This window comes from Struthio camelus, chromosome 10 (genome assembly GCF_040807025.1).
Source record: "Struthio camelus isolate bStrCam1 chromosome 10, bStrCam1.hap1, whole genome shotgun sequence".
In the NCBI taxonomy this organism is placed as follows: domain Eukaryota; kingdom Metazoa; phylum Chordata; class Aves; order Struthioniformes; family Struthionidae; genus Struthio; species Struthio camelus.
This window is the reverse complement of record NC_090951.1, coordinates 22,162,494-22,190,233: the sequence shown is the minus strand read 5'-3', so window position 1 is coordinate 22,190,233 and position 27,740 is coordinate 22,162,494. Positions and strand designations below refer to the sequence as shown.

Below are 27,740 nucleotides of genomic sequence, written 5' to 3'. Positions count from 1 at the left end.
GCACAAGAGGCACAGGCAGGTCACGTTTTCAAAATAAGTTAGTCCAAGGCTGGTGTCTCAGGCGTGGAGTTAGGTGGGCTTTCCACCTACCCCATCCACCTGAGGAGAATGAGGTAGAAGCAAGATGGGAAGGGTTGCTTGAACAGCAACTCACATGGGGTAGTAGGGACACTCCTTGGGGAAGAAAGTTAGGGGAGGCTGCGCGAGCCTGCCGAAGGACTCCTCGGTCCCCTTTATGTTGGGTCAGAACAGCAGCTTCATTTCTGCAGCGCTTAGAACAGAGAGCGCATGGCAGCAACAGCCACCCGCAGCCTCACCACCCAGGTCGCCACCTGCCCTGGGGGACGAGGCCTTTTATGGGCTCCTGGCAGCTTCGAGAAGCTTCCAACCAACCAGCGCTCAGGCTCGGAGCCCTTTCCTTTGATGGGACGCAGCAGCCGTCCCCCTTCGTGCCGCAAGGCCGGTTGGAGCCGGTTTCCACTGGCGCCCCTGCCTGGAGCCTGTGTGGGAGGGAAGGTGCTGGGGGGGGGGTGGGGGGGGTGGAGAAGCGTTCCTGATGGGCCTCAGCCAAAGCTGCCTTTTAAACTGATCTAAATAGGGCATCTAAAAGCCACTAGCGGGGCAGGAAAAAGCAAGGCATCCACCTGAGCACCCGCCCAAGCTGACGTTGTGTGTAAGCGTTGGTAGTTCCTCTGCAGGAACGCGGGCCGGGTCGGAGACGCTAATGCTCACGTTCTAGGAGGAGACACCAGCCCCCAGCAGGATCCCGCTCCCCTGGAAGGGGCTGTGCAGTCTGGCGTCTTACACAGCTGCACCCACGTAAAAGTGTCAGCGAATCCCAGCAAGGGCGGGCGATGCCCGCAGGCAGGGGAGCCACCCGGCCTCCTTCTGGGAGCCGGTGGACTGTCGAGCTCGTGGCTCGCGTGGGCAGCACGCACTTTGCAGTTTCCCTGGTTCCCGCTGCCACTAAGGCGACACCAGTAATAGTTGCCCAAAGATTTCCCGAAAGATTTGCAGTGTGTACCGCTGAAGCACGTGAGTTTTCCCCTCAGATGCGATGGGACAAGGTGACTGTTAGTAAGATTGCAATGGAAACCACCCTGATATGCTCAGTGGCTTAAGCCCCACTGGAGAAGCAGCAGTTAGAGAGCTTTCCAGCACCTGGGGAGCCGCTGGACTGGGTGCAGGGGTGTTGAATTGCATGGCCTTAGAAATCGTTAACAAGAGTGTCTAGAGGAGGGCAATTAAGCAAACAAGATGTAATGGGTCAGACTATGGCCATGGGAGAGGAAACGGACCCAGTTACGAAAGCCCTGGCAATTGGTCTACAAACGTGGGAAAAGCACCAGCAGATTTTGAAGGTGATGTATAGCAGTGGTGACGATTTTCTGTCTAGCACCAGCAGTGCTGTTGCTTGCGTTACCAGGAGCTGCAGGGCTCTGGAGCTTCGAAAGGGCGCCTGCAGCAAGGCTGGTGCCTCCCTGGCACCAACAGCCCTCCTGGCCTCCTCGATGCCGGCCATGTGCGAGCAAGGCTGGGGTTTCGCTCAGCTCCCTTCCTTGCACAAGCTGCCTCGCAGCCCCTATGACAGGCCGTGGCCAAGGCGCAAGGCCCTGCAGCGAGGGGGCTGGACGAGGGATGTGCTGCACTTGATCGTGCCAGGCAGCACCCTCCGAGAGACTCATACTGCTTGGATTTCACTAGCTACTCCAGCCTCCTTATGGGGCCAGGATCAGCGCCCCTGGGCAGGCTGTGCTGCGGTTCCTCCTTCCCTTTGTGCCACGGTGGTTGCACCCACGGGGCTCCCCAGCATCTCGGAACAACTCTGAGGGCCAGGACTCTGCCCAGGACTGCCAAGAGGGTGTCTTCAGAGGTGTCCTGTGGGCCTTGGGCCTCCCGTGCTGGGCCTGAGCCAGCACGTCCATGGGGCTGCGTGTGCCTTTCTTTGTGGGGGCTGCAGGAGGCTGGCCAGCTGGGAAGGATGGGGCACGGGGGGGAGGAGCACCATAACTTGCCATTTCTCAGGGGCTTCTGTTGCAGAGGGCCCAGCTGGAGCATGGGGAGGCTCAGCCCTGCAGCAGCTTGGCAGCAGAAGGGACACCTCTGGGGCCGTGCTTGCTGCCTCTGCCCACCAAGGCACCAGCACAGGTGCAGGTGTCCCTGAGGGCATGGACAGGGAAAGCACGTGCATCTGCAAGCCCAACCAAGCTGCCCCCCTGCAAGCATCCTCTGGCTCTTCAGTGTCCGAGGTGCGACAAAGGCCTGCAAAGGAGTTCCCAGAAGCTGTCTCCAGGGAGAACTTCCCTCTCCTAGAGGTGCTGGGATGACTTGGGGCTCAGGCAAGAGCTGGGATGGCTCTGGCCTCAGGAGGCAGAAGAACAGGAGCCATTCAACCTTTCTTGGCCTCCCCTTCAGCTCCCCAGGTGGGATGCTCACCCCCTCACCAGGGCAATGCAAGAGCAGATCCCCTCCGTTCCTGCATCCAGGCCTGGCTCTGCCGCATCCATGCTGGGAACACAAGGGCTGTTGAATCGCCTCAGTAGCAGGACAGTGCTTCCCCTGATCAGCTTGCGGCTCTCCGCACACCCACAGCACTGCTGAAGGGGTGATGCGAGGGGAGGCCAGTGCACAAGCAGTAGGGCGATGCGAGGGGAGGCCAGTGCACAAGCAGTAGGACGAGCCCTGACCAACCTGCCCGATGCTGCTAAGGCCATCACAGCCCCAGGTGGGGGTTGCTATTGCCAAAGGCGTCCTAGAAGCAGCCCATGCGCGAAGGAGAAGGCTGCTCCCAGCTATGAGAGGTGCCCACACCCAGGTACAATCCTTGGACCTGGTGGTACACGGCCATGGCTCGGTGCTAAGTGACTCCTCAGCATCCCAAAGTGGAGACCTGCAGCTTCCTGGACCGCAAGGGTTCCTCCCAGAGGTGTCACAGGGAGAAACAGCATCATGTGCCCCAGCTGTTGCCCTGCAGTTGCAGGCAACGGCTGGAGACCTTTCAGAGGAGGCTGCCGAGCTCACAGCCCTCCCTGTGCTGCTTGGGGACTTTGGAGAAGACACCGTGGCCACGCAGCACAGTGAAGTGGCCCAAGAGGAGGTCATGTCGCCTTCCCCACCGGAGTTGGCCGGCATCGCTCCCAGCATCCTGGGGGACATGAGCATGGCAGCGAGGGCTGAGAGCCAGGGGCCGGCCCCGCACAGCCCCGCAGCACCTGCCGCGGCTCAGGAGGACATGGTGCAGGGGCTCGAGCCATGCTGAGGGTGTCAGCCCAAGCCCCAACTGGCGGCCAGCACAGGCAGATGTGGAGGAAGCTGTGGAGAAGCTCGGTGCAGCCATGCCACAGGGGCTGGTGGCACACATGGGCAGTCCACCACCACCGGCAAGGACAGCACATGAGTGGACCACTGAGCGTGCCAAAAGCACTGCCCCTGCGGCTCAGCAAGGACCTGATCCCCACGCTCGCGGGGGCAAGGGGGCTGCCAAAACGGCCAGCACGGCAGCTCCCCCGGGCGGCAGTGGTGGGCTGGGGCACAAGGGCCCAGCGCTGGCAGGGCAGGGCCCATGACACCAGGCTTTGAAGACGGAGCGGGAGGTGGCAGCAGGGCTGAGAGCCCTGGCAGCGCCGCAGGATGAGCAAGGCAGCTGCAGCGAGGATAAAGAAAGGGAGGGCGACGCTGGAAAAAGCAGGTTAAAACGGAGCCACCTCGAGAGCGATCCCTCCGTCCACACCATCTGGGTCAAATTGAGCTTCCTCAGCCCCCCCAGCTCACCCAGCAGCAGGGCCAGAGGCCCTCCCAGGGACGCAGCCGGCAACGTGCAGCGCCCACCTCTGCCCCGGCAGCACCCGCTGGAGTCGAGCCTGCAGGTCTCCCCTTGGCTGGAGCCCATTCGGGATGAGAGGAACGGGGTGCTGCTCGGCCCATCACTGTCCGAAGAAGATGCAGTGGCTTTGCCCATGGTCGCAGGCCCTCGGGATGAGGCGAGCAAGGAGCGCGGGGTCGCTCTGTGCATCGCAGGGAGCCGGCCGTGGGAGCTGAGTGCGGCGCGCGCGTGGTGGGGAGAGGCCTGGTGCTGGCTGGCGCAGCCCGCCGCAGGCCCGAGGGCTTGGTCCTCTCACCACCCTGCCCTTGGGCACATGCAGGCAGTGGTCTGATCCCCCTGCACCTTCTCTTCTCCCGGCTGAGCAGCCCCACACCCTCGGCCTCTGCTCGCACCTCCTGGGCTCCAGCTCCCCAGCAGCTCCTGGCCCCCCCGGTGGGTCCTGCACAGGCCACGCTCCCTTCGCAGTGTCCCTGCCCCGGTGCGGTGCCCGCAGGGGCCCATGTCCTCTGGCATGGAGCACCTCCTTCCAAAAATACGTCTCCAGCCATGTCCCCAACGATGTCCCCTTGCACGGGTCACCTCCACTTCTGCTTTTGTCCCCAAACGTGCCTCTGCAGCCTTCTCCTACCCTTTTGTGTGGCTCCCTGTGGCACCGTGTGTTTTCTTTTCCTTGTAGCACGCCCTGCAGTGTGGAAGTGTTTGCAGGGAGTGAGACGCCGAGCCGTGCGGCGGCCTGCACTTTCGGCCTGGGGGTGCGAGCTCGTAGGGGATGGGGCAGAGGAGCGTCTCCTCCAGCGCCTGTGCCCTGGTGAGGAGCTTTCCTGGGGCTGCGGGGGGCCTGTCCCCATGGAGGAGCGGCTGCGGAGGATTTTCATCCTTCCCAGAGACCCCTGAATGCCTTTCTGTTTGCCCCTGGGGTCTGCTGCTTCTACTTTGCAACAACACGGGGGCCGAGTGATGCCTCTAGCCCCCCTCAGTGTTTCCCAAATTGTTCAGGTAGATCAGAGGGTTAATGGGGGGGTTTCAGGGCTCTGTATTTGCAGGCAGGAGGAAAAGTCTTGGTCATTTCCCAGCTGAGCCCTCTCCCCTCGCTTTCAGGCCAGCAGCCCCAGGAGCTCAGAGGTCATCGCCACGTTGCTGAGGACGGCAGGTGGCCGCAAGCATCTGCCCTGGCTCCAGCCACCTCGGCCGTGCCCCCCGGAGCCCTCCGTCCTGCCCTGTTTGGCACGGTGCCTCCCAGCCGAGCCCAGAGAGATGCTCAGCGCCGGCTGGAGCGTCCGGCAGGATGCTGCTTTCCGTGCAGCGCCAGCGCTGGAGGGCAGCGAAAGCGGTGAGCGAAGGCGCAGGCAGCGTGCCCAGAGCTGATGGCCTGGGCCGCTTCTGTCGGGGCAGCGCGGGGAGGCGCCCTGCAGCGGCCGGCGGTGCCGGGGCTGCCTCCGCCGGCCAGGGCAGGTTGCGAGCAGGCTCGGAGCCCACGGCAGCCGCCGCTTGTGTGCGGGCCAGGCGAGGAGAGGAAGGCTGCCCTGCCTCTCCCTCTCAGCTTGTCACCTTTCTGCTTCGCAGGCTGTCGGCAGCTGAGGCCGGGATATTCGTATTGCTCTGGCTTCCCTGCAGTTCTTGATGGGGAGGGTTGCTGGGAGGAGCTGGTGCCCCTCGAATCGCCTTTTCGCAGGAGAGCAGTGCCCTGGTAAGGCAGCGCTGTGAGCAAGAGCAAAGAGCTGGCAGACGCCTTCCGCTCTTTGGCCCCTGGTGTGCCCAAGCGCCCCGGTGGTGCCTGTGGCATAGTGCCCGGGCTGTGGGCACCGGAGGGGCGCTCGGGGCCTGGAGAAATGCAGCTGCGTGTTATATTTTCCTTGCAGCCTGTGCTGCACCGTGGAAGCGTTTGTAGGAAGTGAGCGGGATGAGGCAGAGCTGGAGCCAACTGGGCTTTCACCGTGGGGACGCAAGCTCCTAGCGGCCAGGTCAGAGGAGCGTCTTCTCCAGCGCCTGTGCCGTGGCGAGGAGCTTTCCTGGGTGCGCCGGGGCGGCGCGTGCAGCAGGCGCTGCGTGCCCGTGCCCGCGGAGGGGGTAAAGCAGCACACAGAGCCTCTCCTGGGATGCGGGAGCTTATATAGGTGCTGGAGACTGTGATGCTGCTGCGGTTCAACGCCCAAGCCCCCCCCGACAGCAAAGGGCTGTTTCCGCCTGAAGCGCTGGCCAGGGCAGGAGGAGGAGACGTGGTTTGAGCTCAGCCGCGTCGGTCGGGAGCAGCATGCTGGGCAGAAGGACCCGGCCTTCCCCGCCGAGGCCAGCCCTGGCGGCCGTCCCCCAGCTCCCAAACCGAGCAGCCGCCGAGCCGCGCTGTCTGCGCCAACCCCAGGGTGGCAACAGGAGTCATTTTCTGTGCGCAGCATCCGCTGCTCGGCTCAGCTGCGGCCCCCGGGCCCTTGGCAGAGCAGCACGCACAAGTACCTAAGTGCCGGGGGTGAGGGCAGATATGCTGGGGGGCTTTTTTTAATCCCCACACAACTCCCTGAGGGCAGCGAGTGCAGGGTCAGGCCCCCGCCACCCCCTTCTGCCTTAAAGGGAGGGTTGGCAGCCTTTAAGAGACTTTAAGGGGGAAAGCAACCCCCCCCGGAGGGGGCGGCTTTCTGCCGCGGGGCTGGGAACAGGGGCTGCGCAGGGCCGGGGGCTGCGTCCTGCTGAGGGCGACCCCAGCGCAGACGTGCGGGAGGCTCCTTCACCCCTGACGCCGCCACTGGCTCGCTTCCCCCCCCCCCCCCCCCCCCCCAGCGCTTCCAAACCTCACTCTGCCCAAGGCTCAACAAACTCACCACACAGATGGGGGGGGGGGTCGCTCCTGGCAGCGGGGGCTCCACGTCCCGTGTGAAACGAGCACCCAACCGCAGAAGGAGGCAGAGCCGGCTCCCGAGCGCCCAGTGCGGCTGCTCCGCTCTGCCGCTGCGGTTCAGCCTCGCTTTGCAAAACGAAGGCAGTGCAGCTCCCCGGCTCCTACCTCGCGGGCCCAGCTGCGCCCGCCGGGGGCCCCCAGCTGCCTCCTGCCAGCGGCAATCAGGGTGACGGCTGCAGCTGCACAGGCAGCCCCCGGGGCTGCTGCTCCCCAGCCCCAGCTGCATCCCATCGCCCCCCAGCAACGCCCCTGCAGCCCCTGGCAGCTTCCAGCCTTTGGGCATCTTCTGCTCCCGCTTTCTGGAAAATGGAGCAGGTCCAGCCCAAAGCAGAACCGCTGCAATCCAAAGCCCGGGGAGGGAGGTGCAGCGAGGCCATCCTTGCACTGCCCCGGGGCAGGCAGGGACCCCCAGGCAGCACGGGGGTCGGCATCACCCTTCGGCCGAGCTCGGTGACGCTGGAGCAGGGCGTTGGGCTCTGCCCCACGCGGGGTGCTGGCAGGAAGGGCTTTGCAGAGGGCTCTCGCTCGCCCTCCCCTGCATGGGCAGAGACTGAGACCCCCCCCCCCCCGGGGGTGTCTTGCATTACAGCGCTGCCCTACATCACCCTCACTGGGGATTTTGCTGCGGCTCCCCTGGGTTGGCGTATGGTGACGGGGAGTGCCGCAAGGGCAAAGGGGCCGAGTGGCCCACAGGGTCAAGAGGCGAAGGCCCAGCTGAGCCGGGGCCCTCCGTCTCGCCCGCCAGCCTCACCTCCCATGCAGCGATACAGACCGCCCGGGCACCGTTTTCTGCCTGTGTATAAGCTGCCCGGCTGCAAGCAGAGCCACGGGCAGGAGGCAGGGTGGCACCCGAGGGGGCTGCTGTGCTCCGCTCACCAAACACCTTGGCGCATCTCACGGGTCAACATGGGCCAACTGGTCTTCTCCCGCTATTGCCCCTGCACCCAAGCGAGAGCAGGGACAGTAACGTGACATCGGAAGCGCTAGTGACTGACAGCAGCCAAATGCGTTTTTTCCTAAGAGAGACGCAGCTGGGGTACGCTAGACATTTTGGAGAGCAAGCCGTCGCCGCCTCCCGCGTCAGTTAGTTATTACCCACAACCCCGGGAAAGTCCACTCAGAGAGCAAAGGTGGCCTGAAAAATCCACATCCCAAGTCAGCAGGGACCCAGGACGGTTTATTGGCAGTAGAAGGTCAGAACGTTTTCTTGGTTCCCTCTGGTCAGGATGACAGGGGGCCTCAGGTCTTGCGAGAGGGTCTCCAGCCAGGCCATGTAGAGGGAGCTGGGGCAGCGACCCTTGCGGCCGACGGGCAGCGTGCTGGAAAGGCGGAAAACAGGAGCGAGGTAAGACGAGACGGGAGAAACCCTCGGCCAGCCCCATGCACCATCTCACCCCAGGACGATGAGGGAGCTGGGTGGCAACTCCCTCGGTGGCAGCTGGGTACAGGCGGTGCCGGGGCTCAGCGCTGCCCGGGGCAGACGGCACCGAGGCCGGCAGGGGCCAGCGGCACAGCTGGTGACGGTGACACCCGAATCCCTGCTAACACCACGGTGGGGGACCTGCCTGCGGGCAGTTTCCGTGCCGCGCGTCTCGATGGGGTTGCAGCGGCGCGGGGATGCACCGGCTCTGTGCCCCTTACAAGGGGTGGGCAAAGCCAGCTCAGGGCATGAGGGTCCGTCCAGGCTCTACGAGCTTGGAGGGAGAAGACCACAGGGACCGTTTCCACTGCCCCGGTGTAAAGACAAGCTCCACAGCACACCCGTTTTCCCAAAAGACAGCGCGGAGAAGGGGAGCAGCGCGGCCGGGAAGCCGGCCGTTCGCACTCAGGCCCATCACCACCTACATTGCTATGAGCGCCGCGTCCCGCGAGTAATCCAGCAAAATCTCGTTCAGCCTCACTTGTCGAAGCGACTAAGGAGCAAAGAGAGAGACGTCACCACCGCGAGACAACCACGTCGGCAGCAGCCTGGGCCCAGGCACCCAGCGCCCGGCCCAGCACCCGCGCCACCGCCGGGCGGCTCTCCAGCTACGACGCCGCGGCTCCCACCCTGTGTCCCCTTTGAGCCCTCCCGATGGGCTCGCGCTGGGTCGCAGCCCTCGCTGGAGGGCGGCGCGGGGCTCCCGGAGCACCGGCGAGCTTGCACAACGGTGGGACGGGCCTGGGGGCAAGCGCCTGAGAAAAACCACGTGCCTCAGCCCCCCCAGCACCGCAAGCGCTGCTGGAATACACGTCCCCCGGCTGCCACCGGCAGCGTTATTGGAAGCAAGAGAGCTTTCTGCTCGTGCCAGGCTGCCGCGCTCTCCTTGCTGCTGCTCGAGGAGGCGGATGTGCGCGAACCACCAACCCCCAGGCACCCACCGAGCTGCCGACCTCCCCCTCCCCTGCGTGCCTGGTGACCATTTCCTACAAGACTGAATTTTGACTTAACATCCGGAGACCCTTTGCAGCAGGGCACCCAGCTCTTGTGCCGGCCCCCCCTGCGCCAAGCCTGCGAACAGTCCTACCTTGGCTCTGTTTTTATTGACCTCTTCATCCGAAATCTTCCAGGGACAATCATGCCGCATTTCGTTCACGGCAGCCTCATCTCTAAATCCGTCGTTCAGCCTGAAGGGAGCGATCAGCTCGTCAAATCGCTTGATGCTGCAAAACAAGCGCACGGCGTCGGCGAACGGCCCCCCAGGGGCTTTTGTCGTCTTGGGGAAGCGCGGCCAGACCCAGGGGGCCGCCAGAGGGTCGGGGGGGGTTGGTTCTCGCTGCGGAGGGGACACCTTGCGTCAACGGCCCCAGAAAGTGGGCTCTTCTGCTGCTACACCCTTTTTTTTTTCCATTTTGCTGAGAAAACTACCGCCCCTTTCATCATAGATCAGCCTGAAATGAGTTCTTCTCTGGTTTCATCTGCTCAGCAAGTACATTGGAAATTTAAAAAAAAAAAAAAAAAGCATTTTTAAAAATCACCAATTTTGCAAATCCTTTAGATGTTTCTGTTTTTACTAGCCACCTTCACAAGCTTGTTTCCTGCCCACAACACAACTATGAACTCGCTCATCCCATATGCAAAAAACCCACGTTTTTCCCATAAGAACACGGCTCCGAGACTGGGGGCTCAGCTTCGACACAGACAGCGCGGTGAGGCTCGCGCCGCCGCGGCGCTCCCCTTGCGGTGCCGGCAGAGCGGCGGACCCCTTTCCCCAGCCAGAAGCGAATGCCAAGAAGGGCAGTCGCTGAGCGGCACCTCCTCCTTACCTCTGTGCGCTTTTAAATGACCCTCGGGGCTGAAAGCGGAGGGGACCTATGCAAAACGCGGTTAGTCATGAGCGAGGGGGCTCGGGGGCAGCAGGGACCCACGCGCTCTTCAGGTGGACACCTACGGGTGCATGCGCCCAGACACACACACCGTCACCGGCACGAAACGGGGTAGGAGAAAACGGTGGAAGTGCCTTACTGCTCGGGCCGGGGTTTCTGGTTGATGTCTGGAAGGATGTGGACCTCGTGAAAGCCGAGGCGGAATTTGCTCAGCAGCGACACGATCCTGCCGGCCAGAAAAGGAGGGAGCTTCAAAACAATTAGGCCTCCAAATAGCAAGAAATCTTCCCAAGCGTTTTCCCACCCGTCTCAACAGCCCGTGAACAAACGGACTAAGCGTGCCGACTGCTCTGCCAAAGCCCAGGAAGACACCTTCACCCGCACAGCCGGCCTCCCAGGTGGCCGCGAACAGGGGTGTCCTCAGGCCACAGGCGGCGGTGCCGCCCCGACGGTGCAGTGTTTAACACGGCATCGGCCAGCTAGCGCTTCTCCTGCAGCGCGACGGCCCTGCAGCGGCGCCCTGCCGCGTCTCCGGGCACTGCTGCTCGGGTCGCTCGTGAGCAACCTGCTCCCGGCCTCATCCCCATAGGAAAAATCCTGCCATGTTCCTTAGTTTGCATTTTCGTTTGCATTTTCCCCCCCCTCTACTCTCACAGTTCATGTCTTTGTATTTTCTAACGCATGAGGTGAACGTTGCTGCAAAAGAAGCAAGTCGGACCGGGATCCTCCCTGCTCCCGTTAGGACCTGGGGCCCTTGCGGATAGGCAGGAGTTGTCTGGGAGAAAGCGACTGCCGCTCGGCCTTCACTTACGCCTTCCTCTCTTCGTCCATCCTGTTGATCTGCCCGCCGACGAACACCCGGATTTTGCACTTTCCCCACCGCTTCTTGCGTGCGAGGAGGTAGGGAATCAGGAGCGTGAGACCTGCCAGAGAGCACAGCAAGGCGCTCAGCCCGCTCGCTCGCGTTCAGTGGCCAAACGCCTGCCTAACCTCCAAACGCGAGAGACGGAGAAGGCCCCGAGGCCTTGTTAGTGCTTTGTCAACCTGAGATGCTCTTGGTACATTCCTACTGTACTCAGCCTCTCTTTGCAGAAGCTCATTATATTGTCCCATCTTGCAGCACAAGAAGCCTGCTTGCAATTCCCTGCTGGGCCACAGCCTCCTGGACGTATCTCGGCAAAGCCCCCAGCCCCGAGCCTTGACCTTCCAGCTCTATGGAGCCGCTGGTAGCACGTGGGCAGGAACGCTGGAGACGCCTTGGTGCTAACGACATGCGTCTTTGCAACGAGAGGGCAACAGAGCTCCATGGTTTGTTCCCTCACCCTGCTGGGAGCACAGCAACGAGGACTGAGCTTCCCAGGGACTGCACGGAAAGGACATGATGGGTTTGTGTTAGATGGCCAGACTGTCTCATAAAGGGACTGTGTTAATTAAAGGCAAAGGTTACCTCCATCATCAAAGAGCCAGTAAATGTCAATGGTCTTTTTGCCCTGCTCAGTTTGGAAGATGGTGCTTGCCTGCTGTTCAGCTGCCAAGGCATCGGGGTGCACTGGAAAGGCAAGAAAGCGTCCCGGCATGAGCAAGAGAGACCCACAACCCCACCAGCTCTGTGCACACAGCAGAGGTGTCCCACAGTCGGTGGTACAAGGGTCGGAGTGAGCAGAGCGGTTGTCACGAAGGAAAACAGCTCTCAGCATGGCCAGGTCGGCAAGGAGAGGCAATAGCTTGCATTAGACTGATTAGTAGGGTTGTCTCATCAAAAGGTCCTGGAGAAAACTATGTGGGGGAAGCCTGCTGCCCGGGGATAACTTCCTGCAGAGAAGAGCGCAAGCACACAGTGACAGCTGGACACGCGTGGCGAGATCATGCCTTTGCCACCTGCATTGCTCAGGGAGGTGGGCAAAATATCTTCAAAGATGAGCCCAAGATGTGACATTCATTACTCTAAGGCATACTAAAAATCCCAGCTGCAAAGAGGGCAGCATCCCTAGGGTGCTACCCAGCCCTCCTCCCTTGCCAGCTGTGGCGACAGGGGCAGTCCCACGTGTCGCCTCCTGCCCCGCATGCTGCACTAGCATGGCTGCAGGCTCAGTCGGAGCAGCTTGCTGAGCTGAGGGAAAGCTCAAATTGCTGCCCCTGCTCACCTCCCCATCGCGCAAGTGCTAGATCTGTGGCAAGGGGAGCCGAGGACCTCCTCAGCAAGGGAGAGGGGGGACATGCTCCATTGCATGGAGAAAGCGTATCGTGAGACCATGCCCTTCACTTCTGTTGCTTCTGTTCCACACTTGTCTGCTCTTTCCAACTAGTTCCTATTCAGAGCATTAAACACGCCTACTGCCCACACTGCAAACACCTCTGAGCCTTATCCTGCCAATGCTTAAACAGCAATCTAGAGCCAAGGCTAGTGCTGATCTGAATAGCCCCAAATCTTGGCAGGAGGCAAAACGTGACTCGGCATAGGCTGTTGCCCTTCCTTATAAACCCAGCCCTCCAAACACATGTCCTCAGACCACGGGATGCTCTGAGCTGGAGCTGGTGCCAGCACTCTCTTCGCCTCATAGATCACCCCACAGTTACATTGCATATCGAGAACAAGCACTTCATAATGAACCTAATTAGAACTGACATGTGCCTGTGACATGGGCTGCTGTGCCACCGATGCCACTCTCTTTGGCGTCTTCTGCTGGCTCAAACATCGGGTTAACTAGGAGGGATGAAATGAGAAGAACAAAGACAGTGAGAACAGAGCAGTTGGGAAAGACAAACCAGGGCTGCAGCCATGCTAACCTCCATGCAGGCACTCAGAACCGAGTTTGCACTGAATGTGGAGTCTGCTTTAGGTAGCGCTCACTTCACTCCAGGTCAGCATGAGGAACAGGCCCCTGCTATGCTCCTTGCAGGGTTCCAAGGGGACTAAAATAACCCCAACGTTTGCATTAGCCCTTTGCAAGTGGATGAATTTCTTCTTTAGCCAGAATGTGCTGAATCTTTTGAAGCACGGTAGATGGACCAACCGACAAACCTGCTTCTGTCACCAGGCCACAGGAATACCAGGGAGGAGAGTCGATCCCAGGGACCTTCCCAACGTTAGCATCCTGCAGCATTTTCAGGTGACTGCTGACCAAAACTAGGGTGGTCCCAAGTAGTCCCATGTCCTTGAGTCCCACACACCCCATCGTGTGTGCCCACATCTCTTCAGAGGAGCCCCTTGTTATCTCAGGCACACAGATGCCCTTGACCCACTCTTCACTGCAGCTGAGATTTACAAAGCAATGATGTGAGGCATGCGTACCCAACCTGAATGCCTTGGTACCAGCCCCAGGACTTACGCCCCACAGAGGCGCTGGGGCCATGGCCTTTGCCTGGGGACGCAGTGCTGTCCGACGTGACCCACAGCACTACACACTCAGCTCACGTGCCAGCACTCACACTCCAGGCTCTGCGTCCGAGGCCCTGGCTCTGAGCTGCACTGACTGCCCCAAAACCGGCTCCCTTTCTCCTCTAAAGAAAAGAGGATGGGGAAACATACCGCGGGCAGAGGTAAGCCCAGACAAGAGCAGCACCTCCCTTCTGGGCAAGTTCCAGTGGACACTTACTGTGAGCCTGCATCACTCTAGAGGTGTTCAGCCCTTCTTTCATCCTCATTAAACACACACCATACTTGAAATCAAAGGCATCGCTGGAAGGAGAGACAAAGGTAGTTAACATTGACTGACTTGTATCCAACAGCACAACACAAGCAGGCAGCATTCTGTTCATGCCGTGCAGTGACTGCAACCTTTCTATGAAATTTTTGAGTCTGGTCATGGTGAGGCCCATCGTCTTTAAGGATGATTCCCATAGAAATCTGAGAGAAAGACAATCCATCTATTCCAGCCAAGACCAATAGCTAAACCACTCTATATCTGCAGTTTCTGTCCTGGGTTTGCATGAAAGTCCTTGCTCTCCTAAGGAAAATAAGTTGCCTTCACTTTATCATCATTAGGCAGCAAAGGGAAGGCACCAGCCTGGAGAGACCAAGCCCATGCGTTCCCCCCAGGCAGCAGAAGTGTCCCTGCAGGGGCTAGCTGCACTCACCCCACACATGCCACCTGCCACCCATCAGCCCACATCCTTGTGCCAGGTGCTACAGCAGTCCTACCCCATGCCTCCAAGTCAGCGAGGGGCCCGAAGGCAGATACTGGCACTGAGCCATGTGGTGGATCTACAGATCTAGCTCGCTGTCTAGCAACCATCTATGGACACCACCATCACCATTTGCTGTGTTCACACAATCTTCCCATCAGCAAAGCAAGTTACATGAGCAGTCAACCCATCTGCTTCCCAGCGTACTGCAGGATTCCTACGTAATCCTCCATGGTCTGTGGGTGGGCTGTCTGCCAGTTCCTCTTATACCCCAGTGCTAGGATGTTGGGTCTCATTTTCCCAAGACCAGAAGCCTAGGAAAAAAGGAGGCATATTTACTGCATTTTCTTTGAGGACCCTTTGTGGGGATGGACAGACACGGGTGTTGTCATTCTGCACATGCGAGAGCACTGGGTCCAATCTAGCAAAGCACAACAACGTCAGAAGAAGGGACAGGGCTGCAGGCAAGTGTTGCAAAAAGGAGCGGGGAGTAAAGAGGGGTCAGGTAGTTTGGGAGAGTGGTCAGAAGATGGAAGAGGAGGGACAGGAAGAATTAGAGTATGAGGATGGCTGTTGCTTCCAGTCAGTCATCCCTGAGCAAATACAGCGGCACCAGCAAGCCTCATCTGCCCTTCTTGAAATGACTGAAGACCCATCAGAAGAAGGAGGAAAACAATCCTAACCCACGTTACCAACAAGGCTGGGGCTGAGCTGGTTTGAGGCACTACCTGTATAAGTATTTGGACTCCACTTCTCAAATCCTCAGCTACGACATCTGTATAGAAAGCCTTGATCTTCCTCTTGGTAAGCCACTTTGTATGGCCATCAGATGTCAGCCTGGATTCCGGCATCTTCTGCTTCCGTGGTCCCTGTTGGGAAGTAGGAGAAAAGGGCACAACAGCAGCATTAGCGTTTTGGGCGTACATAACAGGCGATCCCCCTTTGAACTGGTGATTTTATCACCAAGTAGCTCCATTTCCTTACTTCCTGAATTATCAGTAAGTCCTGGACTTAACCATTGCATGCACAGAAAGCTGCTGTCGTACCAAAATATCAATGAACTTGGATAGCTAACAGTTGACACATACCATACCAACAGTCACATAATTAATCCCCTCTTGCAAAACATCTGGAATTCGTTATACTTCATGTCCTCTGCACAGCTGATGTGAATATCAGCTCCTGAGGTCTCAAAATATCTACCAGAGGTATAAGACAAAAAAGTTGCTATTACTCAGGAGCCAACATGAAGTTGGACTAAGCCTGGAGTCCTTGACTCTAGTGGTTGCTCAGTGGAAAAATGGCCAATAATGCCAATTATGCTGGATGGAGACAGTTCTAGTATCTCCTGGATATCAACATCTCCTCTGATAAGTGACTCAATGGATACTGGGAGAGGGCTGGAAGACTTCGCTGTAGATAGCATGTCTCTGGATTTTTATGCACACAGAATACCTGAACCACAGGCTTGGAAAAACCAGCTTAAAGGACTTGCTCCAGGCCACCCTGAGCCAGACACTGGCTCCACCTGAGCATGATGATGTTCTTGCCAATCTGGCTTAGCATGAGCAGTCTTCCTCCTGCTATACCTCAGGCGAACACAAAAAACTCTTTGTCACTATTTGATCTTGAAGGTCTGAACTCACTAGAGCACAACCCCGTCCTCTGATCAGCATCCTTTTCCTACAAGAGCAATGTCTGATATTTGTTTTGCCAATTCATCTGCGACAGGAAGCCATTAGCCCACAACGATGTCATAGCACGTCGCCAATATTGCTTAATGAGCCGGAGAGACTGCCAGCAGGAACAGTCTTGCTTGCTTTAATTCATCATTAGGTGGCACATAAGCACACATATTTAAATCACTGGCCCAGCGATCCAATCAAGATACAATCTAGATTTTTCTAATGCATTTTCTAGACCACCTCCCACAGATTGCTTGCTCCCCCAAGATCAGGAACCAAATGTATTTTTTATGTGGCCTGATCTTCTCCTTTCGCTAGTTAAATGAGAACCATTACATGGAAATATTTTGTTAAAGGATGGGGGAGTACTCACTTGCTCTCACCAGGATCAGACTGTGGATTACTCTGATACCTCGGGACCTGCATCTTGAAACAGAGGGGCTTAAAATCATTTCCTTCCCTCTCTCACCCAGCCAAGACTTTGCAAGCTGCACTGTCACCAGCTGTGGCACCATGGCTGCATGGCTCAACAGTCATGGCAGAGCTTCAGAGTTCCAACACACAGCGCCCTTGCTGTCCGAAACTCAGCGTGCCTGGGTCCTGAAACGCAACTCTTCAGCCTTGAATGAGGCCAAAAAACTATGCCACCTAGGAGTAAAAGCATCTACTGCTACAGTGTGAATGGAAATCTTTGGTTGCAGCCCTCTTCTCACCCACTTAAGTTGACTCTTTCTCAAGGAGTAGAGAGAAATAAAGAACCGCACTTTGTGCTAGGTACATATTAAAGACCCTCCTGGTTTTAATATCACCGTATGCAAAGTGAAAAGCTTCCTTGCCACCAGCCTTGGACAGATGTCCAAATACTGGCATCTGGCTAGACCTTACATCCTGTCTCACAGCTGTTGTCCCTTTAACTGAGGGAGCAAGAGCAGAGCTCTGCCAATACTCACTATCAGCACGTTCCCACAGATCATCAAGCTGAGATTCTTGGTGAAAGTGCCAACAAAATCCACCAGGGCTGGACGGAAATTAGGAGGGCCAGTTAAGACCAGGCATTGAGGTCTAAAGAGAAAGAAAGCAGAAGGCACGCTGTTATTTTACAGTAAGAAGTCAGTAAGACTCTCTGGAAGGAATCATATCTCTCTTCCTATATGTGGCTAACAGCAATCATAGGAAGCATCTTTAGGATGAGAAAAAAGCATATGGCTGAGGGTCCATCCTTATTCTTTGATCCTTTTGGATCATAAGAAAATAATGCTTCTGTCTCTAGCTGGGCTGGGAAAGGTACTGAGAGCGGTCCTCCCTGCACCTGCGGTTCTGCCTGCAAGCCAAAGGTGCAGAGAGGACCTGGGTCATTGAAGCCCGTCAGCCCAGGCCCTTCCCCTTTTGCTGGGGCTAGACGTGCTGAGGGCTGTAACAAGGACGTGGCCATAGAGGGGAATCCGTCCTGGGTTTGCAGGAGGAGGAGATAGCCTTGCCTTTGGCATCCCTCCACTGAGTTTTGGGTGTCGAATGAAAGCAGCACTCACCTGTAGTTCTTGACGTGCTCGTCCACTTCGCTGAGCCCCACAGAGTAGTTCAGGGCCAGGTTGTATGAACTTGCTTGCACAGAGGAGCCCCAGTTCACATCTGTGGAGGTGGTGTTCATGTGCAACAGAGAAGCAAGAGGGGCTGGGTTAGCACACGAGCTAACGCCTCCCACGGGGGGTGCTACTGAAGGGCTACGCCTGAGCAACGACGCTTCATTGCTTGCCAGGGTGACAAAAAATGGGGGCTGTCACTGCCCTGTGACAGCCTCTCCCTTCCCAGCAAGCAAGTGGACAGGAGAACGCACAGTTCACAGGTGGAACAAACCACCTCCTGCCTGGGGATCCCTCCATCGTCCCTCACACCAGTGTTACCCAACGGCTGCAGTGCCAGAAGCCCCTCCTACGCACCCGGCTTTTTGTAGAGCACATATCCCAGGAGGAAGATGACGATGCCAAAGGCTATCAGGGCAGCCCACCACGTCAGCAGGAACATGATCACAACGGACACAGCCGCACCGAACAGAGCAGACCACTTGCTGTAATACCTAAACGACGGTCTCCACCCTGCACGCAAAAACAGACGGCAGCTACTGCCCGGCTCTTGTTAGTCCCAAGAGGTGAAGAGCCCCGTGGTGGCAGAGGAGCCGGCATGCCTGGGAGCCGGTGCATTCCCTGTCTCCTTGGTGCTGTGCAGCCCACCTGGCGAGTTGGTGATGGAGGCGTGGAAGCAGCTGAAGTTGATGAGTGCATAGGAGCACAGGAAGAAGTTGGAGATGATGGGGGCAATGGAGTTGAGTTCAGCTGCAGGGAGGAGATGGAGAGAAACCCTTCATCCTGGAGCCACCAGGAAGCGGACTGAGGCCAAGTTACACAGGCGGCCGAGGAAACTGTGACACAGCTTGCTGGGGGCAAGAGGTGCATGAGTCCGCAAGAAGCACCTACCGATCAGGATGAAACCCACGGCAATGACATAGGTCAGCATGTACCCGCGGATGGGCTCGCTGTTCTTCCCATAGCCCTTCCCAAAGAAGCCGATGAGAGGGTAGAGCTGGTCCTTGCAGAGACACTGCAAGAAAAAACATGTGAGAGGTGCCAGGAGCCCTGCGTCCTCTGTCAACCCCTCTTACGGCTGAGACAAGCTTGGTGGGAGAGTCTGAGCTGAGGGTTGGGGTGCTGGTGGAAACTGGGACCTCAGCTCTACTCCGAGATGAGGCTCTTGGCGAACCTGTAAAGCATCATCTCAGGGCTGCTGCACATGTCCCTGATGCAAGAGCAGACTTTGACTCACACCTTCACAAACTGCAGCATCTTTGTCCAGGGCCTCTTCATACCCAAAAAGCCTTAAAGACTCTGGCTGCGTTCTCTTCCTGGAGGACAGCTGTCCCTGCAGACATATATTTTCTGCACCTCCTTCGGCAGCACTATATCAATTCCCACAATTAATACAAGTCACAAACGTGGCTTGCCCAAGCTCTGAACTCTGCAGAACATAACCACACTGCCCAAGGAAAGAGGCTGCGAGGACAGCGTGGCACCAAGAGCGAAGGGTGCTGCCTCTCTCCGTGCTGAACTTCCAGACAGGATCGGGAGCCCAGAACACTGCACATGAGCAAAGACCTGGCCATGCAGCCGGTTATTTCCAGCTGCTGGTGGCAGGACGAAGCATGGAGCTGGCTGAGCAGTGGCTGGGACCCAGGTGGGGGGCACCAGCAAGCCTTTGCCCTTCTGTCATGAAGGGCACACTGGAGTGTGTGGTACTCATGGGAAGGTGATGGCCCTTTCTGCTCTCCCTGTAAATCTGCCTGGTTCAGGGTGCACTCTGCTCTTTAATTATATCTCCGAACTCCTGGACATTGCTTTCAAACCCGAGACGACAGGAGGTGCGGGCAGCTTTTTCCCAGTCCTTTGCCTCCCCCGGCAGCATCCTGCTCCTCCAGTCCTTTGGACCGCACCTCACCTGAAAGACTTTCGGGGCTGAGACAAGGCAGGCCAGTGCCGAGGACAGGGTAGCGCCGAAGATCCCAGCTGTGATGAGAGGGCCGAATCCAGACACCATGCTCATGCTCTACCAGAAAACCAGGTGGTCAGATCCCTGCAGCACCCCAGCACATCAGCCTCAAAAGCTTTCTGAGCCCCCCAGCCTGCTCCCCTCCGTGCCGCCCACAACCCTCCATTTCCATCAGTGCTACCCAGGAGTGAAGTCCAGCTACGTCCAAAAGCGAGCTCTGCCCACACAGAACAAATTCCCCCTCGCGTGTCCCCATTACGTGTCAGCCTTTAATTGCATGAATAGAAAATCCCCTCCCTGCTTGCTGTGACATATTCCTCCCTGGATGCTCTGGGCACAGGTCAAAGCAGGATATAGGAGGCTGCTGCCTCATTCTCGGTGCAGGAAATCTGCCTCTTACAAGAGAGGATCCAGCAATAAATAGTCCCTGGCAGCGCTGAGGTATGGGCTAGGGTTTCTGCTTGTGGCAGGATGAAGAGAGGAGGAGTTCATGAGCACAAAGGGGTGACAGAGAGGCTGTGCCATCAGCCAGAGACATTGCCGAAGCTCGTCCAAGCCTGGCCTCGCTGGTGTCCCACCATCCGGGGCAGCATGGTGGTACCTGGTAGTAGTTGCTCAGCCCGTAGCGGCAGCTCTGCTTCTGCATGCACTCAGTGAAGTTCCAGCCGTAGCTGCATGCCAAACCCTCGCAGCCCAGCGAGCCGGCCCCGATGGTGTCGTTGAGGCTCCCGGAGGCATCCCGGACCACGCAGGCACCTGCGAGAGCAGAGCCCCTTTTCCTTCCCCTCTCTCCCTTCCCCTACAATGCAGTCTGTCCCTGTGCAAAACCCCTCGGGCCACATCTCTTATTGCTCAGAGCGTGCTTTGGGATTACAGTCCCAAATTCTGGGTAGGAGCTCAAACAAACCTGTAAAGCAGTTGGGCCCCACAATACGGCACAGAGCCAGACCTGCTCCAAGCCCAGAAGCAAGGCAGCTGTGATGAAACCGCAAGGCGTATGCCCTCCAGGGCTGAAGTAATGCTGCCTTTGGCCACCGAAAAGCCTATTGCTCCTGGGCTCCCATCCTGGCGGTCGTATGTGCTGTGCACAGCATCAGACCCTGGCCGGCATCTCAGAGCGCTCGTCCTTTCGGTCTGCACTGCTGGCTGCAGGTTCGTGCAACCCAGGCCCAGGTCCCTGCAGACCTTTTGTATCCTAAGACCCCTAAATTGCCCCAGTGGGGTTGCCCTTCCACACGAGACTGGACTGAGGAGCCTGAACAGAGTCACGAGTCATCGCCAAAATGCTCTGTTTCGCCACTCAGAGGATTTTGCCCCTTGTAACCTAGCAGGAATGAGCAGGAATGAGCACAAACATCTGCAGTACTTGGATCAGAGTATCAGCCCTCATCGGTACAACTCACTCCCAGTTCCCACAGACCGTATCCACCACCTACATCCTGCCAGGCTTCCCATGCCCAAGCACGCCCTCAGGATCCCCACCCAGCTCGCTGCTTACCAATCGTAGCAGAAATCACCAGGTAGGACACCGTGGTCCAGAATATAGCCATCAGGGTGCCTTTAGGAATGGCCACAGCAGGATCCTGTCCAAGGGAATCACAGAGAGTTACAAAACACTTTCCTGGAGCGCCACTAAGTCGCATTTAATTCTGGCTGCTTTATGAAAGGAGTTATAATTCCTTGTGACCAAAAGCCGCATAGCAACTCTTGGCCTAGCAGGGTGCAGATTTCCAAATGCAAAGTGCCAGCTGTGCAGACAGCCACACGAGAAGGCAAGAGGATGAATGCACGGCCTGGGCCAGCATGCTGTGACCCTTACACTGCTCTCCCGAACACATGCTGTTTTGGTTTATATACGTATTAACTTTCCAAATTGCCTTTCCAAAAATTTTCAGAAGGAAAAATGTAGACAAATGACCATCTCTACAAGTTGGACCAAAACTGGAACCAGTTCCCAGGGGAAAAAACAATTCTGTTGTGAGGCTAGGGACCCCTAAGGTTTGGCCGTGCCTTGTCCCAACCAGTTCCAGAGCTCTATCTTGCCCCTGCCAGTCTCCCTTCCCCTAGAAATGTCTGCTCAGGTAGGAATAGTCAAAGCATACCTTCAAATCACCAGAAATGTTGGCTCCAGCCAAGATGCCAGTTGCTGATGGAAAGAAAATAGAAAACAAACCAAAGAAGGTGCCCTCAGGTCCGCGCCAGTTGGGCACAAAGTTCTGGGCAAAAATGTCAGCTGGGGAAGAAACAAAGAAGAAGCATTTCCATTTAATTCTTCAGAGTAGGGTCTTCCCATTTACCTTTCCCTTGATTTAAGCATCCCAGCTGGAACAACACTTACAGAGGCAAACTGCCGTTGTAACATGACCAAAGTTAGTTATACATCATGCCCTTAACGACTCTGAGCCGCTCCAGGCAGGGCTGACTCCAACTCCTGCCTCACACTGTGCTACTTGAAGGGAAAGACATGAGGGTCACAGCTTCAAGGAGTTGCTCCAGTCCGAGTCATGAGGCCTGGAGGATCTAAATGTCTGAGGAGCAACATCCCTCTCCAAAAGGAGGGCTCACGCCTGGCCTGATCTGCCTGTGGGACTTGGGACTGAGCAGGAAACAAAAATGAGAAGCTGGAGAGGATATTACGTGGGCTTTGGTTTGCTATTTTCATCCTTTAACTGGAGGCAGGGGCATGTAAAATGAGAGATGGGTACTGACATAACACATGATGCCTGCCGGCAGACTCTGATCCAGGGAAGCAGCCTGATTTAGGATTATTTCAAAAACTATAGACAAAGTGCTTCAGTTTGAAGAGGAACATTTCATTGCTGTCTAAACAATCACAACCAGAGATCCATCAGCTCTCACACCTGATAAGCACTTTTCCATAGTAATCTTCTCCTGAAATGGCAACAAACAGCAGGCTCCAGCTATTTGCTTTGATCTTTTGATGCATCTAGTGTAATCACAACACACGGCAGACTCACCTCGGTAGCTGAAAAAACCTTTTGCTTGCTTCTCTGCTGTGGCTGGGATCACCGTCCCCACCAGGTAGTTTATGAAGGAAACCAAGATGACCAGGAAGAACAATATCTGTGCCTGAGAGATCAGAAAGATTCAGAGGAGGGGATCAGCTTTTTGGTGAGGAGCCCACAGCAAATGCTAGCTGGAGTGAAAATCCTGTTAGGAGAACCTAGTCCATCCCCAGCCAGCTGGCAAAAGCGATGAACATGCCACCAGCTATTCTTCTGACTGCCTGCGCTACTCTTCCAAGCTGCAGTGGTGTTCTGTTGCCTTCAGCGAGCTGGTGATATGGTCCTGTCCTTCCCCCTAGCCTGAGGGACAGGCTCCAGCAGCGTCTCCAGTGGGAGCCTTGGGAAATGCAGGAATTGGGAGCAATTTCTCAACCACAGGAGCCTCTTGAGCAGCTCTCCACAAGGTCCTTCGTGGGAGGCAGGCTCAGCTACGCCAGTTATTGAAACAACCAGCAGCAAGCTCTGTTAAATAGTAGCCTATGTATGGGCCAAAATACACTCTGTGGCCTTTGGGAATAAGACTGGGTTGGTTCACCTTAAGAAATGAGACTTACCTTGGCCTCCCACTCCATCCCTGCCAAAGAAATGCCAAGCAGCACTGTCACCGTGATGACCCCGATGATGCGGATGTCATTTGTGGGGTCTATGATGAGAGAGTTATATTCCTGAGAAGGGAAGCACACATCAGTGTCCTTTCACCCTGGGACGCAATCCCCTCCTCTTGCCCTCACCACAAGCCTTCTCCAAATTTTTGAATCAATACTTATAGAAAATATGTTAAAGCGGGAGCACAAAGCCATCTTTCTTTTGTTCTAGCATGCAGTAAGCTATCACATTTCCACAGGGAACCTCTTTAAACCCACTTTATCCAGTGGTTTTCCAGGCTTCTGTTTTATGGTGCAACACTATGGCCTTTAACTGCACTCCTGTCTCAGCCAGGAAGGCACTTGGCAGCTCTTCTCAGCTGTACAAAGGGACACTAAGCTAATCTGAGTGCTATCCAGATCATGGTTTGTCAACTGGTAAATGCACATCCAGGAATACAACTCTTGCAGGAGTCATCTGCAAAAATAGTGGGGAAAAGAAATGTAAAGAATAAAAATATTAATTCTGATTTCCAAAGGAAAGGACGTATTATAGGGGTTAGTCATGAACTAAGAGCAGTTCAGAACAGAGGAGTAAGTAAATCTTTCTCTTACTTAACCACCAGTGATTTTGCTCAGTTTTAACTGCTGATGATCAATGTTCCACCATTAACGTAAATATTGATAAATAACTTAACTACTCCCTTGTGTTGGCTCTGTGTGCTGCAAGCACCCAGCCTGCCCTAGCGACCTTGCGCTTCATTGTGAGCAGACAAACAGGGAGAGGGAGGTAGTGAAAATGAGAAGAAAAAGCAGGTTTGCAGTAGGCACCGCAGCAAGAGCTGGTTATGAAGGACTCAGAGACAGAGAGAAGCTGTGGGTGGGATCTCGAAGGCACGCCTCTGACTTCTTACCTGGAGCAGATCACGGACAGTTTCTGCAAAGCCCACTGTGTGCATGGCCACAGCCACCGCATTTGCAAAGGCAAAAATCAGACCAATAGAACCTCCCAGCTCTGGTCCGAGGCTTCTTGAGATAAGGAAGTAGGTGCCCCCTAACACAGCAGAAACACCTTGTGAAATCAGCTGCTTTCTATCCTCCTGTCCCCATATGTGTCTCCTGGTCCTCCCCCCCACCCCATCTCACTAAAAGCATCCAACTCTTGTTCTTGACAGTTTTAAGAGGAACCAAGAAATTTTGACCAATAAGAGGCATTTCCAGGTGATGGAGCTGCATCTCTACCACCTGAGGGGCTTGTTTGGACTTCAATTTTTAGGCTACTGCCCACTTCTGTTAAGTCTTTCTGAACTCTCTATGATATTTTGATATCCATTCCAAAGTACAGAGACCCAAACTAAGCTGAATATCACAGAGTCGCTAGCAAAGGTCCCTGCTGAGATAAAACCGCCCTTCCACTCAGCATTTCACTGTGAGCATGTCTCAGGAAGGAGACAAGCAGAACTCATCAGGTGAGGCTCTCTAGCCATCAAGTTGGCAAGGGCTGGAAGGAGTTTGCATCAATAGAAGCTGTAAAAATCCAGCTATTAAGGGTGGTTTTGGTGGGGTTGACCTTCTGTGGAACAGAAGGGTGGTCTCCTGTGGTCCCGACCTGCCTGCTTTATATGATCCCAGCCCTTAGGTCACACCGTGCACCAGGGATTTCATGGCTGGGGGCAGCCCGAGGCTGAAAGCACACTACATTGAGCAGCAGGGCAAGAGGAGCCTCGGCTGCAGGAGATCATCTCCCCATGGTTCGGTCGGAGGTTAGCAGCTGGGGTAGCACCCGAGGCTCCCCAGACACTCAGCAAGCAGTGGGCCAAGTGGGCAAGAGTGCGAGGGGGGACGCCACCTGATTTCACTTTGCCGTTGGTGGATATGGCAGAGATGGACAAGCCGGTAATGGTGGTCACCGTCACAGACATCAGGATGATCAGCCACGTCAGTGCTGCGGCAGGAGAGACCAGCTCAGCTCGCTGCTTCGTTGGCACCTCCAGCCTGCCCCAAACTCGCACAGCCCCACAGTCCCTTTGCAGTCCACCTCCTCAACCCACTCCTCCCAGGGTGCCTCCGAGGACCCTGACTCTCTTTTGTCCCCACTCCTGACCTGTGCTCAATGCCACCAGCACTTCCACTCCCACCACCTTATATCCCGTATGTTTTGGGCCATAGAGAGACCAGGGACTGAGCCTGCCCTAAGCAATACTGCGAGAGCAGAGAGGCACCCACCAATTCCTGCCTGGGCTGTGATCCAGGGCAAGCGCAAGTAGAGAATCACTCCCCAGATGTTCAGCATGCAGCGAATCTGGAGGGGGGACAGAGAGGGACAATCTCCCATGAGCATAGGTGCTGCAGACCATACGGCAGGGAACAGGCACCTGGGAACTTTGACAGCCACGTTAGATGTCCTAGTCTTCCAGGTGGCTCCAGATCAGTGGCCTGGAGTTAAAAATGACCCATCAAGGAAGCAAATTATTCAAAGAGTGTAGATACTTGCAAAATATATACATATATATATATATATATATATATGAAAAATTCAAAACATTCTGGCCAAGTCCACACCATGCCCTACCTGGAGGGTTGGGTTTGGATCCCGGAGTGGGACTGGAGGAAGGGGGCAAATGACAGACCCTGGCACCATGGGGCGAGCCATGCTCTTCGGCCTCCTCCAGCCTGGAGGGGGCCACGCTTACCATCACGCCCTTGACCCATCCGAAGCGGATGGGCTCCTCTGGGGAGGCCTTGCGGTCCTCACCCGCCTCCTCTTCAGGCACGCCATCGGGCAGGCCGTTGCTCCGCTGGGGCTCGTACACGGGCTTGTGGAGGTGGCTCGTGTCAGGCTGTGGAGGCAACGGGAAGGCAGGTCACGGCGGGGAGGGCTCTTGGGGGACCTCCTCTCACCTTGCTGCCCTGACGCATTGCAAAGGTTCGAGCTTTGAGCCCAGCAGGCCCAAAGGCAGTGAATGGTCAGGACTGCAGTTTCCAGAGGGGATGGGCTCTCTGGGCTCTGCCACCTGGGGAGAAAGCGGTCCATCCTGAGCTGAAAGCCATGCGGGCTGCTGCGAGCCCGTGACATGGTGACTCCGGCCTTGTGACCAAACGAGCAGCTCCCCAGTGGGAGACTCTTGCACCAAGGGCTTTTTCTGCTCCCATCCATCCAGACATGTTGTTTCTGCATGGCTTGAAAGCAGAAACAGAGTAACTGCAGGTCTGCTGCAGCCTCAGGAGAGCCACGGTGCTCGGGATGGGCATCACGGCTGGGTGCAGATGGCTACCCTCACACGGGTAGCTCCCAGCCGAGGGGCAGCACTGAGGCTCGCACCCACCGGCTCCACTATCTGGATAAAAACTTGTCTCCGAATCCACCAGCGTGAAACTCTTTCGGAATAACAAGTTTCAGCAGAGGGACGTGTCGGTGCCCTCAGCAGAGTCTGCGTGGAGACCTTTGCACGCGCCCTGGGCAGCGCAGACCTGCACCACCCTTCCAAACAGCAGGATTTCCTCAAGGAAGAATCCGAGCTCTGATGTTAGGGGAAAAAAATCTGCCTTTTCCCAGGCACGGGGAAGAGCCTGGCTGCTGGAACGCTGTCCAGGACAAAGACAAACCCGTGCTCCCCCTGCACGTGCATGGCAGGGATCCCCAGGATTTGTTGCTCCCGGCAGAAGGCCCTTTTGCTCTGCCTGGGGCATTTTGGCCAAGACCTTCCCCTCCAGGTCACAGCGGAGCCGGGCGCTGACTGGTCTGGCAGCCGGGAAGGTTTCAGCCAGCCGAGTCCCCTCCTGGCGCCCTTGCGCAGAGCTGGGATCAGTCGGGAGCAGAACCCAGCGAGCTCTTTGCAGGGATTTTATCCACTGCATTTCATTTTTGGATATATAACAGCCCCAAAACAGAACACGACGGCTGGGCTTTTATTTCTCATTCAAAGACAACTACCGAACCTTTCCACGTGCGGGAGCTGATCTCAGGCCCCCAGGGATACAGAGCCAGGAAGTCAGCGGTAGCAAGCAGGTCGCTATGGACATGGCCCAGGGAGCAGGTGCTAAAGAGAGGCCACGAGATGTCCTCACCGCATGTGGTGGAGCAGAGCCCCCCCTTACCTTCAGGATCGAGTGCAGGTCCGCCAGCGAGGGCCTCCCCTTCCTGGCGTCGCCCACGACTCTGCTGTTGGCGTAATGCTCATAAGCGGGCACAACATCAATGGTGTTGTAGCCAAAAGTCCTCATGTAGAGAGTGCTGCTGGAGAGGTGGGTGGGATGGGCGCTGTCGTAGCCGGCGGCCTCGGCGGCCCCGTAGTGAGCTTTGCCGCCCTCCTCCGCACCGATCAGGGTGCTGATGGTGAACCTGCCGCTGCAGCACGCCGGGTCAGCGGGCAGCTCTGGGGCCGGCAGCTCGGCCATCTCGCCTCTGCCCCCGGCGCCTCCTGAGGTGCTGCGGCCGACGCGGCCCCGGCGAGGGATGGAGACGGGCAACGGTGCAGGCGGCGTACGAAAGGGCACGCAGGTTTTATACCTCGCGAAACCAGCACGAGCCAACCACCTCCGACTTGCAAGTATTGCTAGCGGGGGAAAGTAATTGGCTTGAACCACCCCGAGCTGGTCGGGGGGGGAAAAATAGCTTGAAGGGATATCAAAAATGCTGTAATCAGTATCGCTGACTTCCAGTGCTTGATCGGGGCAGTGATAACAGATTTGAGATTAAGTCCCAAGGACAGATCAGCAGAGAAATGTGGCATTAAGTTTGCCTCCGGCCCTAGCTAGGGAACA

General features: G+C 56.8%; 2 protein-coding genes across 3 annotated transcripts; one reads left to right on the top strand and one right to left on the bottom strand.

The window, feature by feature from the left end:
- The first annotated feature begins 552 nt into the window (after nt 1-552).
- Nucleotides 553-6,216, top strand: LOC138068402 (uncharacterized). The gene is made up of 4 exons (XM_068955748.1): nt 553-4,631; nt 4,922-5,153; nt 5,387-5,510; nt 5,683-6,216. Exons 1-4 carry the CDS (start codon nt 4,593-4,595, stop codon nt 5,951-5,953), a joined length of 666 nt encoding a protein of 221 aa, XP_068811849.1. The 5' UTR covers nt 553-4,592; the 3' UTR covers nt 5,954-6,216.
- Nucleotides 6,217-7,526: 1,310 nt separating this feature from the next.
- On the bottom strand, nt 7,527-27,740 carry SLC12A3 (solute carrier family 12 member 3). 2 transcript variants are annotated; one of them, XM_009678394.2, is made up of 26 exons: nt 27,075-27,740; nt 25,670-25,816; nt 25,203-25,278; nt 24,826-24,921; nt 23,891-24,030; nt 22,947-23,057; nt 22,345-22,456; nt 21,469-21,599; nt 20,865-20,949; nt 19,968-20,122; nt 19,316-19,423; nt 18,301-18,424; nt 18,058-18,159; nt 17,767-17,922; nt 17,359-17,458; nt 16,780-16,891; nt 14,873-15,013; nt 14,352-14,458; nt 13,616-13,698; nt 12,646-12,723; nt 11,467-11,568; nt 10,831-10,942; nt 10,159-10,245; nt 9,221-9,356; nt 8,559-8,626; nt 7,527-8,032 (listed from the first exon to the last, which is right to left on the bottom strand). In XM_009678394.2, the coding sequence occupies exons 1-26, from the start codon at nt 27,372-27,374 to the stop codon at nt 7,891-7,893; spliced, it is 3,111 nt and encodes a 1,036-aa protein (XP_009676689.2). In that variant the 5' UTR covers nt 27,375-27,740; the 3' UTR covers nt 7,527-7,890. The 2 variants fall into 2 exon arrangements, with proteins under 2 accessions (XP_009676689.2, XP_068812185.1); XM_068956084.1 differs by lacking the exon at nt 12,646-12,723.

Excerpts from the sequence above, each read along its gene's own strand:
- LOC138068402 (XM_068955748.1), top strand. The coding sequence starts at position 4,593 with ATGGGGCAGAGGAGCGTCTCCTCCAGCGCCTGTGCCCTG. Across the intron at positions 4,632-4,921 it reads CCTCCAGCGCCTGTGCCCTG|GCCAGCAGCCCCAGGAGCTC; the intron begins GTGAGGAGCTTT and ends CCTCGCTTTCAG. Across the intron at positions 5,154-5,386 it reads GCTGGAGGGCAGCGAAAGCG|GCTGTCGGCAGCTGAGGCCG; the intron begins GTGAGCGAAGGC and ends TCTGCTTCGCAG.
- SLC12A3 (XM_009678394.2), bottom strand. The coding sequence starts at position 27,374 with ATGGCCGAGCTGCCGGCCCCAGAGCTGCCCGCTGACCCGGCGTGCTGC. Across the intron at positions 18,425-19,315 it reads CAGCCCCGAAAGTCTTTCAG|TGTCTCTGCAAGGACCAGCT; the intron begins GTGAGGTGCGGT and ends TTTTTCTTGCAG. Across the intron at positions 18,160-18,300 it reads CGTGGGTTTCATCCTGATCG|CTGAACTCAACTCCATTGCC; the intron begins GTAGGTGCTTCT and ends TCCTCCCTGCAG.